Source organism: Magnolia sinica, chromosome 10 (assembly GCF_029962835.1).
Source record: "Magnolia sinica isolate HGM2019 chromosome 10, MsV1, whole genome shotgun sequence".
NCBI lineage: Eukaryota > Viridiplantae > Streptophyta > Magnoliopsida > Magnoliales > Magnoliaceae > Magnolia > Magnolia sinica.
Genome location: NC_080582.1, coordinates 23,981,680 through 23,995,034, shown reverse-complemented (window position 1 = coordinate 23,995,034; position 13,355 = coordinate 23,981,680). Strand labels below are relative to the sequence as shown.

At 40.4% G+C, this 13,355-nt stretch overlaps 1 protein-coding gene across 9 annotated transcripts in view; it reads left to right on the top strand.

The window, feature by feature from the left end:
- LOC131258196 (pseudouridine-5'-phosphate glycosidase) overlaps nucleotides 1-13,355 on the top strand; it is a 64,682-nt gene that overhangs the window by 18,485 nt on the left and 32,842 nt on the right. For all 9 annotated transcript variants that reach the window (XR_009177960.1, XR_009177962.1, XR_009177961.1 and 6 more), the window contains exon 4: nucleotides 7,359-7,441. Coding sequence is in view for 6 of the 9 variants with exons in the window: in XM_058259321.1 (XP_058115304.1) it covers nucleotides 7,359-7,441 (83 nt within the window). In the remaining 3 variants the exon portion in view is untranslated. The remainder of the gene's footprint in view (nucleotides 1-7,358; nucleotides 7,442-13,355) is intronic.

Sequence of the window (13,355 nt, the reverse complement as noted above, 5' to 3'; positions counted from 1 at the left end):
GGAGAGAGTGATTGAGTAATGACTAAGGCATGAGATGAATGTATCAGAAAGCAGTTTGGTTTCATGCCTGGGAGGTCTATCACTAGAGGTATTTTCCTACTTAGACAATTGATGAAAAAATATAGGGAGAGGAGGAAGAATCTCCACGTGGTCTTTATTGTCTTAGAGAAAGCATGCAATAGGGTCCCATAGAGAGTTAATCTGGTGGGTGTTGGGAAAGAAAGGAGTTTCAAGAGGATATATTATGTATGAGGGAGCGGTTAGAATGTGAAGACCACTAGTGGAGAGACAAGTGAGTTCCCAATTACTGTATACTTGCACCAACATTGAGCTTGCACCTTCTCGCATTGGTTATGGACTAGCTAATGAGACATTTGCAAGAAGAGATCCCATGGTGTATGTTGTTTGTAGATAACATAGTTTTGATTGACAAGACGTGGGAGGGCGTAAACACAAAGCTAGATTTATGGAGGGGTCCTTTTGAATATAAAGGATTAAAATTAGTTCGATTGAAACAGAGCATATGGGTGCAATTTTACTAACAGTAGGACTGGGAACGAGGAATTAGTAAAGATTGTTGACCAAGAAGTATCCCAAAATGACCATTATGATAGCTTGCGTCGATAATTCATGAGAGTGGAGGGTTTGAGAAGGATGTTGCCCATAGAATTCTAGCGGGGTGGAAGAAATGTAATGTGCTTTTGGAGTTTTATCTGATTGTCGTGAACCGCTCAAACTGAAAGACAAATTTTAAATGATGGCTATAAGACCAGCTGTGCTTTATGCAAAGTGTTTCGTTGCGGTATCGGTGGGCATAACGGTGCCCACCGTTAACAGCCGATACGGGTCTCGTAACGGTGTAATTATTATTATTATTATTTTTTTTTTTGAGGTTAAAAAATTATGAAAAAATATCCATTAAATCCGGAATATTCTAAATATTCCAAATATGTATTCATTTATAATTTGGAACATGTTTATGGTGGTGTAACGGTCCACTCTTTGGTGAGAAATTGTATCGGACTGTCTGATGAATTTATGAACCAGACAACCTGGATTTGACTGCAAAAGTCATATATTTAATTTTCTAACTATCTAATATCAATAATAGATATATTAGAATGAATGTAATATCAAAATATCTTACATGTGTAAGTGTTTGCAATTATTTTTCATAATTTATTCTATATTAAGTTATTAACATACCTGAGGAGGAGTGAAGACTTAGGACTGAGGTCTTTAGAGTCTAAACTAGAGTCCAGACTTGCATAAATTACAATATTCATTCTATTTTAAAGTCTTCATTTTTCAACATGTTGTCAGAGACTTCTCTTCCTATCCTGCATTCCTGTGGCCGTGATTCCTGTCTTCTGACTCGTCATCCTTAAATAAAGAATATTAAAAAAAATTAGTAGTGTCTGATATACTCCCCTGCAACTTGATTAAGGATTACTTGATTGGTTGTTAGGGGAGTTATTTTAAATACAAGTTCGGCAGTGTTAAGTGTGTGCTTGCTTAGTGAATGTGTGAGTAATGGACTAACGGGTATATAATAATAGTACTGCTTCAATACTTATAATTACCATAATAAAATTCACAAGTCACCACCAAAATGAAAATTTGTTTTTTGGTGGTTGCTTGACCTCCACATTGTCTTCATCGTCGTCATCAGGCTGTGGCTGTCCAATAGGTGGAGGTGCTGCATATCTATAATATCCAGTGCCAGAAGGAAATACTAGGTCAACGAAACTCGATGATGACTGATCCTGATTAGGCAAAGACTTCGACTCCGAGTAAGGATATCCACCAATGCCTATCGAATAGCCATACTGGTGCCTGTACTCAGGCTGTTGAGATTGAGAATCTCGAGATTGAGAGTGTCTGTGATGAGTAACTTGGATTTGGATCTGTATATCTATAATCATATGGATATGGATTGGGAGGACTACTCCAACATGAATGTGATGGAACAGGCTCAATATAAGTATAACCATCATAATCCAATTGGCCATAAGAATATCCATCATAATGCCCAGGACCATGTGCCTGGTAATGTTCCAGACCTCCTGGACCCGGTGCACCACTAGACCTACCTTCCTCCTGCTGGCTGTATCGTGACTCAGTACACTCATAAGTTCGACCTCGTGTACTACCTTGTCGATGTTCACTGGCCTTGCGATCTGTAGACGACTGTATGGTGTGCTGAGCAACACCAGAAGTGCCAGCACCAGGGGCAGGGGCGTCATCACCATCATCCGGCACGGTCGGGCTGCTATTAGCCTATTACTGCTCGTACTTTTCCGTTGATCTTGAGCCGTACTTTGCATGATAGCTGCCCCTCTTTGTGGGTCCAATGCAGCTGCAAGACTCTTGTTGCGCTGCGCGTATTAGTGGGTCATCAAGTTCCAATTCTTTACTATCCTCTTCAATTTGCATTTTCCTTGTTTTCAATCAAGGTAGAAGCGGGTCCTCCTCATCATAAATATTGTCCAAGTTTATTGGACAGTAGTCTGTGCCATTGATGCTTGTAATGCTCCTATGATGTCGTCGCATTCTTAGCCTTATGTTATAGTGCATGAAGACAAGTCTATCCAACGTCCTAGTCTGCAATCTATTCCTATTCTTTGAAGGAATAAGTGCAAAACAACTCTAGTTCCTTTCGCAGTTATATGAAGATGTTGTCTGGCTCAAAACTTTTACTGCAATTTTTTGGAGAGCCTTCGTACTCTCTTCGAAATTCATCCACCATTCGGCTGGTTGCAACCTAGATACTGCATGCTATGCAAGAGCATCTCCAAAGCTACCCAAGCTATTTCCAAATGTATCTGACAAGACATTTTTCAATTGTTGTATGCCTCTGTGTTGGAAACCTCGTGTTTGTGTCCATGTCCAACATGGATATGTGTTTATTTCAAGTTTCATTGTCAACTACCGCTATTGCTTTCAGAATAATACATGTTGATGCACCAAACTACAAGGAGTTTAACATGATCTATAAAACCTATACACTTTTTATTTTTATTTTTATTTTGTTTTTAATATAAATGGAAAGATTTAAAACACCATAACTTTGCCTAGGGGTGATCTGCCAGTTGGTTCTAAGCCTGACTAATAACAAGAATTCCTATATGATTTTTTTTGGTCAATCCCAAATAGCTGGGACATGGCTATATGATGATGATGATGATGATGATGATGATGGTGCATTCTTCAACAGGGAAATTAAGGAGCCCATTCTTTTGGACTTTGTATGCTGGCAGAGCTTGTCAGTCATGCATTCTAGTCCGTCACTTGGTTAAATGATTCTATTAGACATTTCACTTGTCATGGCTTTTGAAAAATATATTTCCACTATACAACATTGCACAATATTAGAATGCATAACAAATATCATATGATTTACGAGACAAATACAAAACCTTGAGTGCTATAGTATGGACTGGTGTGTTGATGTCAGACATAACTCTGCGTCCAAATCCAGGACCTAGAAAACTTGAAAGCCAACTCATTTCTATAGACATGAAAGATTTATTATTATATACGATTCAGGTCATATATGCATATGGTACAGGAACATATCTACATACTAGAGTCTAGAAGTACATTCGAACTATATAAAACGACAATAAAAGTAAAGAGGCTCTCTCTTAATATCTGTTTTGAATCTTTTGACGTGTATCTTGCATATGTCTGGCATGGTGTTGGACATGACAATATTAATTTCTCCTCCTTGTTACCTAGACTGAATGTGTGTGCAGGTGCATGTGCTATCTGTTTGTGTATGTGGTATCTGTTATTGCTGAAGAGAAAAAAACACGTTAGGAGAGAACAGAAATACAAAGAAATCTCGAGTTCCCCTTTCTCGTACAGTTCTCATACTCGCCATTCAATTCGTATGCAACAGAAATGATGTTACTTCGTTTAGAAAATACTAAGCTAAGCCTAAACCAAAGCTAGTAGTCTTTCTTACAAGTGTTAGTGTAAATCATGCACTATGTTCAAACTAAAGCAGGGTCCTTACTCATGCCCAGTGTTCAAATTGTCGATGAAATGTCGATATTATCGGCGATAATATCGGTGTCACTAGTCTAGCGATACCGAAACCCCAATTTTTCGTTTCTCTCCCTATTATCGGCGAAAAATCGGAGATATTGTCGATAATTTTGGATTATCGCCGAGAATATCGACCGTAGCCACCAACCACGCAGCCAACAACCCATTTTTTCGATAAATAGGTAAAAATAAGGGGAAAAAAATAAAAAATTTGCTTTGATTTCGCTGTTTTTGTAAATGCGTGAGAGTGATAGCGTACCTGGTTAATCGAAACTCACAGCTCCGAAGAATGCCTCCTGTCGATCTTCGAACAATGCAAAGAGGTAAGAAAAACCGCAAAATCCCCTTTCCCTTTTCCATTTGAAGCTTGAAATTTCGGCGAAAAATCAGCGATTTTAGGAATTTCCTCGCGATTTGGGAATAATATAGGGTTTCGAAACCCTCCCTCAAAAACCCCCTTTCTTCGGCAAGAATCCCTCGCGAACGACATTTCAGGGTTTTCTTCCTCTTTTTTTCTTTCTTTCCTTTTTTTTTTTTCCTTATTTCGGGCTTGATATGAGGACGTGGATTGGCTGGTGTACCTTACACCAGCTGTATACCTGCTGTATTTACGTTAGCAAGTTAAGTGGGTCTGATGATGAGGTATGTGTTATATCCAGACCGTTAATCCATTTGCTCGTCGTAAGGAGTTAGAAGAAAAATAAGATAGATCTAACTATCAAGTGGACCACACTGCAAAAAGCAGTGGGAAATTGAACGTCTGCTATTAAAACACGTTTTTGGGTCACAAAAGTTTTGGATCAATATGAAATTTGTTTTTCCTCTTCATTCATGTCTTTGTGACATTATGAACAGATTGGATGGAAAATAAACGTTACGGTGGTCCCTATGAAGGTTTCAATGGTGTACATCAATCTTCCTGCAGTTTTGTGTGGTGGGGTTCACTAAAGCTTTGGATCTGCCTCATTCTCTAGGAAATGCCTTAAAATAATATCTCCAAATGAATGGACGTTGTGGATACAACATGTACATCCTAGTAGGGTCCACAGAACTTGATGACGTGTAGCGAGTGTCCCTACGGTAGTATCTAATCCGCGTCCAGTTTTTACGTGGAAAGCACATTGCGTACTGAGTTATACGCTCTAACCGTATAGAGTAAACTCTAGTAGGCCCACCGTGAATGCATCTAGTCCATCCACGCCGTCCATCCGTTTTTTCATATTATTTTAGGGGTTGAGACCAAAATTTAAGCATACCCAAAGATTAAGTGGACCATACCATTGGAAACAGTTGGAATAATAACTTCCACCATCGAAACATTTCTTGGGCCCACAGTGATGTTTATTTGTCATCCAACCTGTTCATGAGATCACACAGACATGGATGAAGGGAAAACACAAATACAAGCTTGATCCAAAACTTCCGTGGCCCCCAAGAAATTTTCAACAGTAGATGTTCAATTCACACTATTTCTCATTATGTGTTCCACTTGAGGTTTGGATATAGTTCATTTCTATGCTCAAGCCCAAAATTTATCTATTAAAATGGTTGGACGCAGTGGATAAAATACATAAATTATGGTGGACCCACAAAGTTTACACAGCACGCTTAACCTATTGAGTTACTCGGTACGCAATCCGCTCTTCCTTTTAACATAAGTGGTGTGTGGACGTCACCAAGTTCTGTGGACCCCACCATGACGTATGTGTTATATCCACATCGTCCATCCAATTAGCGAGACCATTTTAGGTAGTGAACCCAAAAATGAGGTAGATCCAAAGCTAGGGTGGACCACACTGCCAAGGCAATGGGGACAATGATTCTTACCGTTGAAACCTTCCTAGGCGCCATGGCCCACAGTGGTGTTTATTTGTCATCCAAGTTGTTCATAAGATCACACGGGGATGGATGAAAGTAAGATACAAGAATGACATGGATCCAAAACTTTTGTGGCCCCTAATAATTTTTCAATGGTAGGCATGTTCAATTCACATTGTTTCCTGTGGTGTGGTCCATTAGAGCATTGGATATGCTTCATCTTTGGGATCAAGCCTTAAAATTATCTTGTAAAATGGATGGATGGGGTGGATAAAATACATAAATCACAATGGGCCCCACGCAGTGATAAGCGTACTGATTTATAGGGTGCGCACGTGTCACTTGTTTGTATCCGTGGATTGATGGGTCAATGTTATGTGGGGCCATCATAATGATAAATATTTTATCAATGTTGTCCATTTATTTTGATAGATAATTTTAAGGCATGAGTCTAAAATGAGACAGATCTGCATGACTGCATCTCAGGTGGACCACACTAAAGGAAACAGTGGCGATTAAATGCTCACCATTAAAAACTTCATAGGGCCATTGTAATGGTTTTTTTTTTTTTTCTTGCCATCCAACCTCTTGATTAGGTTGCACAGATCTTGATGAAGCAAAAACACTATTTAGATTATGTTAAAATTTGCCACATGTACCATTTTCAAATGTTAGGTATCAAGCGTCATACACAGCCAAAGTATCAAATACCACACTAATTGGATAATCTAATCCATCCTTGATTTGGCATCTTTGAGTTCATTTACTTTTACATGTCTTAATTACTGTATACCAGCTGCATTTGTATTATATAAACTAAATTTGGTTACTATTTAAGTGATTTCTTACGACAACGCATACTTTTTGGCCCCTATTAAATGAAAATTTCTAATTTAATGCATTCTTTTTGCAAAATTTTCATTCCTGAATATGTAAATATGTGTATTTAGGCATGTTCTGAAGCTTCACTGAAAAATTCCATCATTTTCCCCATATTTCCCCCTTTTTCCCTGCATTTCCGATTATCAGCGATATTATCAGCGATAACGATATTATATCTTTATCTCCGGCCAGCGAAACTTGTAGCGATACCGACAACTCGAACACTGCTCATGCCTCAGTGGTAGACTCACAAGAGTTTCAACACGAGGTCATGGGTTCAAGTACCCATTGTGGTGAAAAGCCATGGTGGTGAGTGAGTGGGTGTGTGAGTGCGTGTGTAAAAAAAGACAGTTCAAACTAAGGCAGAGTTAGATTCGGCCCAGTTTTTGACAAAAAAAAAAGAGAGTAGAAAACACTTTATTGTTTGACTCTTGTTTGACCTTATTTAGATATGAGGTCCATATATCAAAGATGTCTGATGTTGTTGATAAGTGCTGTCTAAACGAGCAGCTAATTACCTTTCTTCCTAGAGAGGATTTTGACACAGTATACTCGATTTACTCTTTGTTTCCTTGTTCATTTACCTCTCCCATTCACTTCTGCAGGTCTCAGTAATGAAGAATTGCAGAGGTTAGCTAATCTTGGTAAAAAAGCTCAAAAGACAGCTCGCAGGGACATTCCACATATTGTGAGTGTCATTTATGCTACATTTGAAATCTCTGAATCAAATTGCAATCATTCAGTTGAATAAATATGAAAGGACCAGAGTTTGGGTATTCCTAGTCCATTCATTAGGAGCCATTAGCCCCCAAGTTGCAATTTCTGTTGTTTCTGTCCATCTTGATATGCATGTAATTGCAATCAAGGGTTTGGTTACCATCATGAACAATAATTGTGGAATCCTCATGTTGTTCGTTTCTTCTGTATTAAGTCAGATTATTGCTATCCAGTTCAGTTGAGCATCCAAATTCCAAATGACTATTAGTTGTAGTTCACTTTTGTATGAAGAACCCTGGGGACACTATATTTTATTTTATTTTTTATTTTTTATTTATGTTCAATTCAAAAGTTTAAGCTTTAGTGCAAGTGCAAGAAAACACGAAAACCCGACTTGACTTGCTATCTAGCTGAGTTGTGTGACTTGGGTTGGTTTCCAAACTCTTCGTTAGTCTTTATGGGATTTGACTTGTATATGTGAAAGTGTAACATATAGTATAAACAATAAAAATAAAACCATATAAGGAAAATTAGAAACGGATGACAGAAATATGCAAGAAAAGATTGAAATTCCACATACTCAAAGAATTAGATTTCAATTCAAGAACTACTAACCGTGCTAGAAGGATGAAGAGAGAAGAAAACATAGGGTAGTTCCTAGAGAGGTTATGGTCAGTGGGTTCCTTTAAAGCAGCAAATATGTGGTCATTCTTCCCATGTGATTATGTTAGGGCATTTGGGAAAAAAGAAGAGAAGACTTTTTAGGATATTTCAGGTATAGGAGAAGTTCAAGATGATACTCATGATTGGGTTCTCATTTCGAAAGAGTTTAAAGGAGTGTCAACATCGGATCTTCAAAAAAATTGGGGGCCTGTCAGTTGCAACAGAAAATTAAATCCCAAAGAAGATTGACAAGAGGGTCCCTCTTGGTTGTTGGAAATTAAATGCAAATGGTAGCTCCATTGAAAATCCAAGGAATTTAAATGTTGCTAGAGTTTTAAAAGACAACAAAGGTAAAATTGCATCATTCTTTTTTGGGTCCTTGGTAACTCTAAGGGAACGAGGTAGCTTGTCATCACTCTATATTGGTTAGTAGGAGGGAGGCTTGTTAACACAAGTTGAGTTCACTTGCAATCTTTTCTGGGATGATATGGTTTGAGATATTTGCAGGTGGGACAAGTGGTCGACTTTCGGCTGGGAACAATCATGGTTCTAGATCTGAGATCTCCCTTTCAAGTTCTAGATCCAGGAGGTCTTTGTGGAGGTGGGTTCATGCGTCGGAGAAGTGACGGTGATCGATTTGACTTTTGAAAGGTGTGAAATGGTTTGATTTGCTAGGATTTGCATTAGGCGTATTGCTTTGGTGCCAAAGACAATTTCAATATCTATTGGGGAAGAAAGAAGCAAGATGTGGGCGTAGAAGGATTCGTCCTAAAGGGATGAAAGATCAAAGTAAAATGGCTGCTTTGGGAGCATAGTTTTTGAGTAGAAGTGGGGTTGAAGGAAGTCTCTGAGGAAGGAGGAGCACATGCCGGGTGGTCCTTTGGAGCTCTGAATGAGAAGAGGATGGCGTGGCAACAAGGGGTTCGTGCAAGAGAGTGGGATGTTTTAGCAATGTGTGTTCTGCCAGCTGGTTGTTGCAGAGGAGATGTGAGGGGGCTAGCTACCTCGGTTCCGCTGTAGGGCGTAGGCAGCGGGATGGCATCTGAGAGAGTGATGCGTGGTGAAACTGTAGTGGTTGGTGGTAAAGGTGGGGGAGAGATGACTGACACATGTATGGGGTTGGTAGCATCTGTTGGAGTTTGCAATGGGAGCAGGATGTGTGGCAATGAGGTGGAGGGAGATGTCATCTTAGCAGGGACACATGTAGATAAAAGCTCGTGTTGAGAAATTGATTTTCTTTCCATTTGGGTGGGTTTTTAAGTGGAGGAATGTGTGATGGTTTTATTTACTATTTGTGTCCTCGAACCTCTTCGAGAACCAGATAGGTGTTTACAACGACGGGTGGGAAGTAGCACTGGGCTCCACTCTTCTAGAGTGTGATTTCTGTCTCATCTCCTCCATTTGGAAATTTCTGAATGGGGGGCTTTGTTCCTGTTAAGAATTTCAAAGGCAAAGTTGCTTGTGGATTGACATTAGTGGCTTTTGAGGCTGAAAAGGTTGATCGATTTGTGGCGATGGCCCTGATTTGTGATGATGATGATAAGGGCTCGGTTGTTAAGGTTTCGACAAATCTACACGCAAAGAGACAGTGATTTGATGCAAGAGGCTTTGGAGATTCCCCTACTGCAAGTATCTATCAATGAAGGTGTGGGGACCTAGAATGTCAAGAGGTTAACTCCCAGTGACATTGTTCTTTTGGGTGTAGGAGAAGTGGGCCACGTCTTAGTGGCTCGGGGTATGAAGTGGATTGGGCAAGCTTTGGGTCATGTGGGGAGAATGATGGGGATTTGTTTTGGCAATTGAGAAGAAGATTATATTGCTCTCTTTCAGTTTGTTGAGGAAAGGGGGCATGAGAGATTGCAGGGGACAACGTAGGCAAACTCAGAGATCTCCGAAGGGGACAAGAGAACTAGACAGGTTAATGTCTACCATCAATTACGATGTGGGGGATTTTCTTAAAGGCGAAGGCAAGGGTAAAAGTCTTAGAAAGGTTATTCGATGAAAATGAAAAGTTGGAATGTGAGGGGGCTAGGTTGCCTGTTGAAAAGGCTCCAGATTAGGGACCTCCACAAGTGCTATGAAGCTCAGTTGGTTTCTCTACAAGAAAAAAAGATGAAGTTGGTAGATAAGAGGTGAGTTGATTCTATTTGGGGTGCAGAGATAAAGATTGGGTGGTGCTTAATGTTGTGTGATTAGCTGGGTTATAATGGGGAATTGGATACCAAGGTATGGGTTAGAGAGGACTAGTGGAGTGGGCAGTTCTATGTTTTTGTGCTTTTGAAAGATGTGGCTTTTGGTTTTGCTGGGTTTTCTCAGCGGTGTATGGGCCAAATAATACGAGTCATCATCCTCAGTTCTGGGTTGTGTTGGATGCGTGTTGGGAGAAATGTAGATTGCCTTGGTGTGTTGGAGGTAACTTCAATGTGGTAAGATTTGTGTATGAGAAGTCGAATGGGGGTCGCACTACTCAAGAGCATGAAGGATTTTTCTAACTGGATTTGTAGAAATGAAATGGTGGATTTACCATTAACGGATGTGAAATATACTTGGACTAATGGCCGGGTAGGGTGGTGAAATCAAAGTTGGTTTGCTTTTATTGTTTTTGATGGAACGGGTAGTGAAATACCCTCTTGTGCATCAGAGAGGCCTTTTGAGACTAATTTTTGATCACTGTTCGGTTGCTTTGTAGGCGGATGAGGATGATTGGGGCCATGGCTGTTTAGGTTTGAGCTGTCATGGCTAGGGGTTGCGATGGGCTGGGTTAGGGCTGGGCCAAGCTCTGTCCAAGCCTGGCCCGCATTTTACATTGCATGCCCAAACCCGACTTGGGCTCATCATGGGCCAAAATAATCCAGCTCATGCCCGGCCTAGAGTTTTTGTATAGGGCTTGGCCTAAGCTCGAGCTTGAGCTTGAGCCTGAGCCTGATGCCTAAAACACACAGAGAGAGAGAGAGAGAGAGAGAGAGAGAGAGAGAGAGAGAGAGAGACGATGGGATGAACCCTTTATAATATTTCATTCAATTGGAAAGTCCAACTGCCGACTTTATGGGGCCCGCCATGGTCTTCATGTGAAATCCATGCCAACCACTAGGTGTTTCACCCCATGTTAGGTGCATGGCCTAAAAATCATCCCGGTCCGTGCTTCAGGTGGACCACATGATTGGAAAAAAGTATATAGAGTAACACTCACCTTTCAAACTATTTCCATTTGTGTGGCCCACCTATATAATTGATGGGCTTGATGTTTGAGAAAGGATCCTAAATTTTGGTTTGGTATCTAATGGTTGGAGTTGATTTTATATAATCATCTCAATCGGCCCTATAAATATCAAAGGTGGACATCTCTCTCAACTATTTCCCTTAGTGTGGCCCACTTGAATCATGGGTCCGTCTAATTTTTTGTCCATGGCCATAAAGTAGGATTATACATATAATGATCGGAGTGGATTCTACCTATTGCATTAAGGTGGGCCCCATGAAATATCAAGGGGCCCTCTACCAGAAGCGTGGATTGAGTACTAACCCCACCAAGACCTGGTGAGAGACGGACTTGGCAGGGGCTCTATGGGGTGCACCATGATGTATATGTTTTGTCCACTCTGTCCCTTTATTTTTACTCATCATTTTAAGGCATGAGCCCAAAAAGGAGGCAGATCAAAGGCACAAGTGGACCACGCCAAAGGAAGCATGGTGACAATGACAACCACCATTGAAACCTTCCTAGGGTCCACCATGTTGTTTATTTGCCATCCAACTTGTTCATAAGGTCACACAGACTTGAATGAAGGTGAAACATAAATAACAACTTGATCCAAAACATCTATGGCCCCCAAGAAGTTTTCAATGGTAGGGGTTCAATCCTCACTGTTTCAGTAGTGTGGTCTATTTGAGCCTTCAATCTGCCTTCTTTCTAAGCCCACCACTTATAATGATCTTTCAAAATGGATCGATGGCATGGATCCAAAACATATAACATGGTGGGCCCCATAGAGCCCCTAATAGGACTGTCCATCTCTACCTAGGTCCTAGTGACGACAATACCCAATTCTCATCCAAGGAGCCAACTGTTAAGGGCTTAGAAGGTTTTCCTAAAATAAAAAAGAAGAAGAAAGAAATTTGAAGCACAAGGAACTCTTAATTGTTTATAGGCTCGTCGTGATGTGTATGTGAGATCTAATCCGACCATTAGATGTGTAATCTGACATTAGGCTCAGAATGAAAAAATCAGCTCACATGTAATTCTTGTGGGCCGCACCAAAGGAAACAATTGTAAGAGAGATGTGCACCCTTGATTCTTACAGGGACCACTGTGATGATTATATAAAATCCACTCCAACCATTAGATTCCTGACTAATATATATGCATTGGGTCCAAAAATAAAGCCAATTTGTGATTCAGGTGAGCCATGCCAAGAAAAACAATTTGGAGGGTGATCATTGTCCTATATACATTTTCCAACTTTATGGTCCACTTTAATTACTGATGGGGTCGATTTTTGGGAGATTGGTGTAACATGTTGTTACACACCTAATGGCCGGGGTGGATTTCACACCAACACCAAGGTGGAGCTCACTAAAGCCGCAACATATTTTACAAGATAATATACGAGATTATCACCTCAAGACGCCCACCATATGGCGGTGGCGTGTACGAATTAACTCCCTCCCTTCATTTTTTAGGGGACCCATTGTGATGTGTATGTAAGATCCACTCCGACCATTAGATGTGTAATTCCATTTTATGCACATGGATTAAAATTCATGATGAACCACATTTCAGGTGGGCCACACCAAGGGAAAAGTTGGGAGAGACATCCACCCTTGATATTTACAGGGCCCACTGTGTTGATTACATAAAATCCATTCCCCCCATTAGATACCAAACCAAAACTTAGGCCCATAATCTAAAATCAGCCCCATCCAATATTTACATTGGCCACAATAAGGAACACATTTTGGGTGGTGTTCGTTGCCCTGTATGTTGTTTTCAAGCTTGTGGTCCACCTGAAACATGGACGAGACTTATTTTTGGTCCCTGTACCTAGAATGAAGTGACACACTTGCTAGTTAGGGTGGATTTCTCTTAAACACCATGGTGAGGCACATTCAATCTGGCAACCCCTTTTGCACCGCAGATAAAAAAATTTCTCTTTTTCCCTCTGCTAGTAAAATTCGAAATTTCGATTTGGAACCTCAACGGTTCAGGCCAGGCCGAGGGGTCT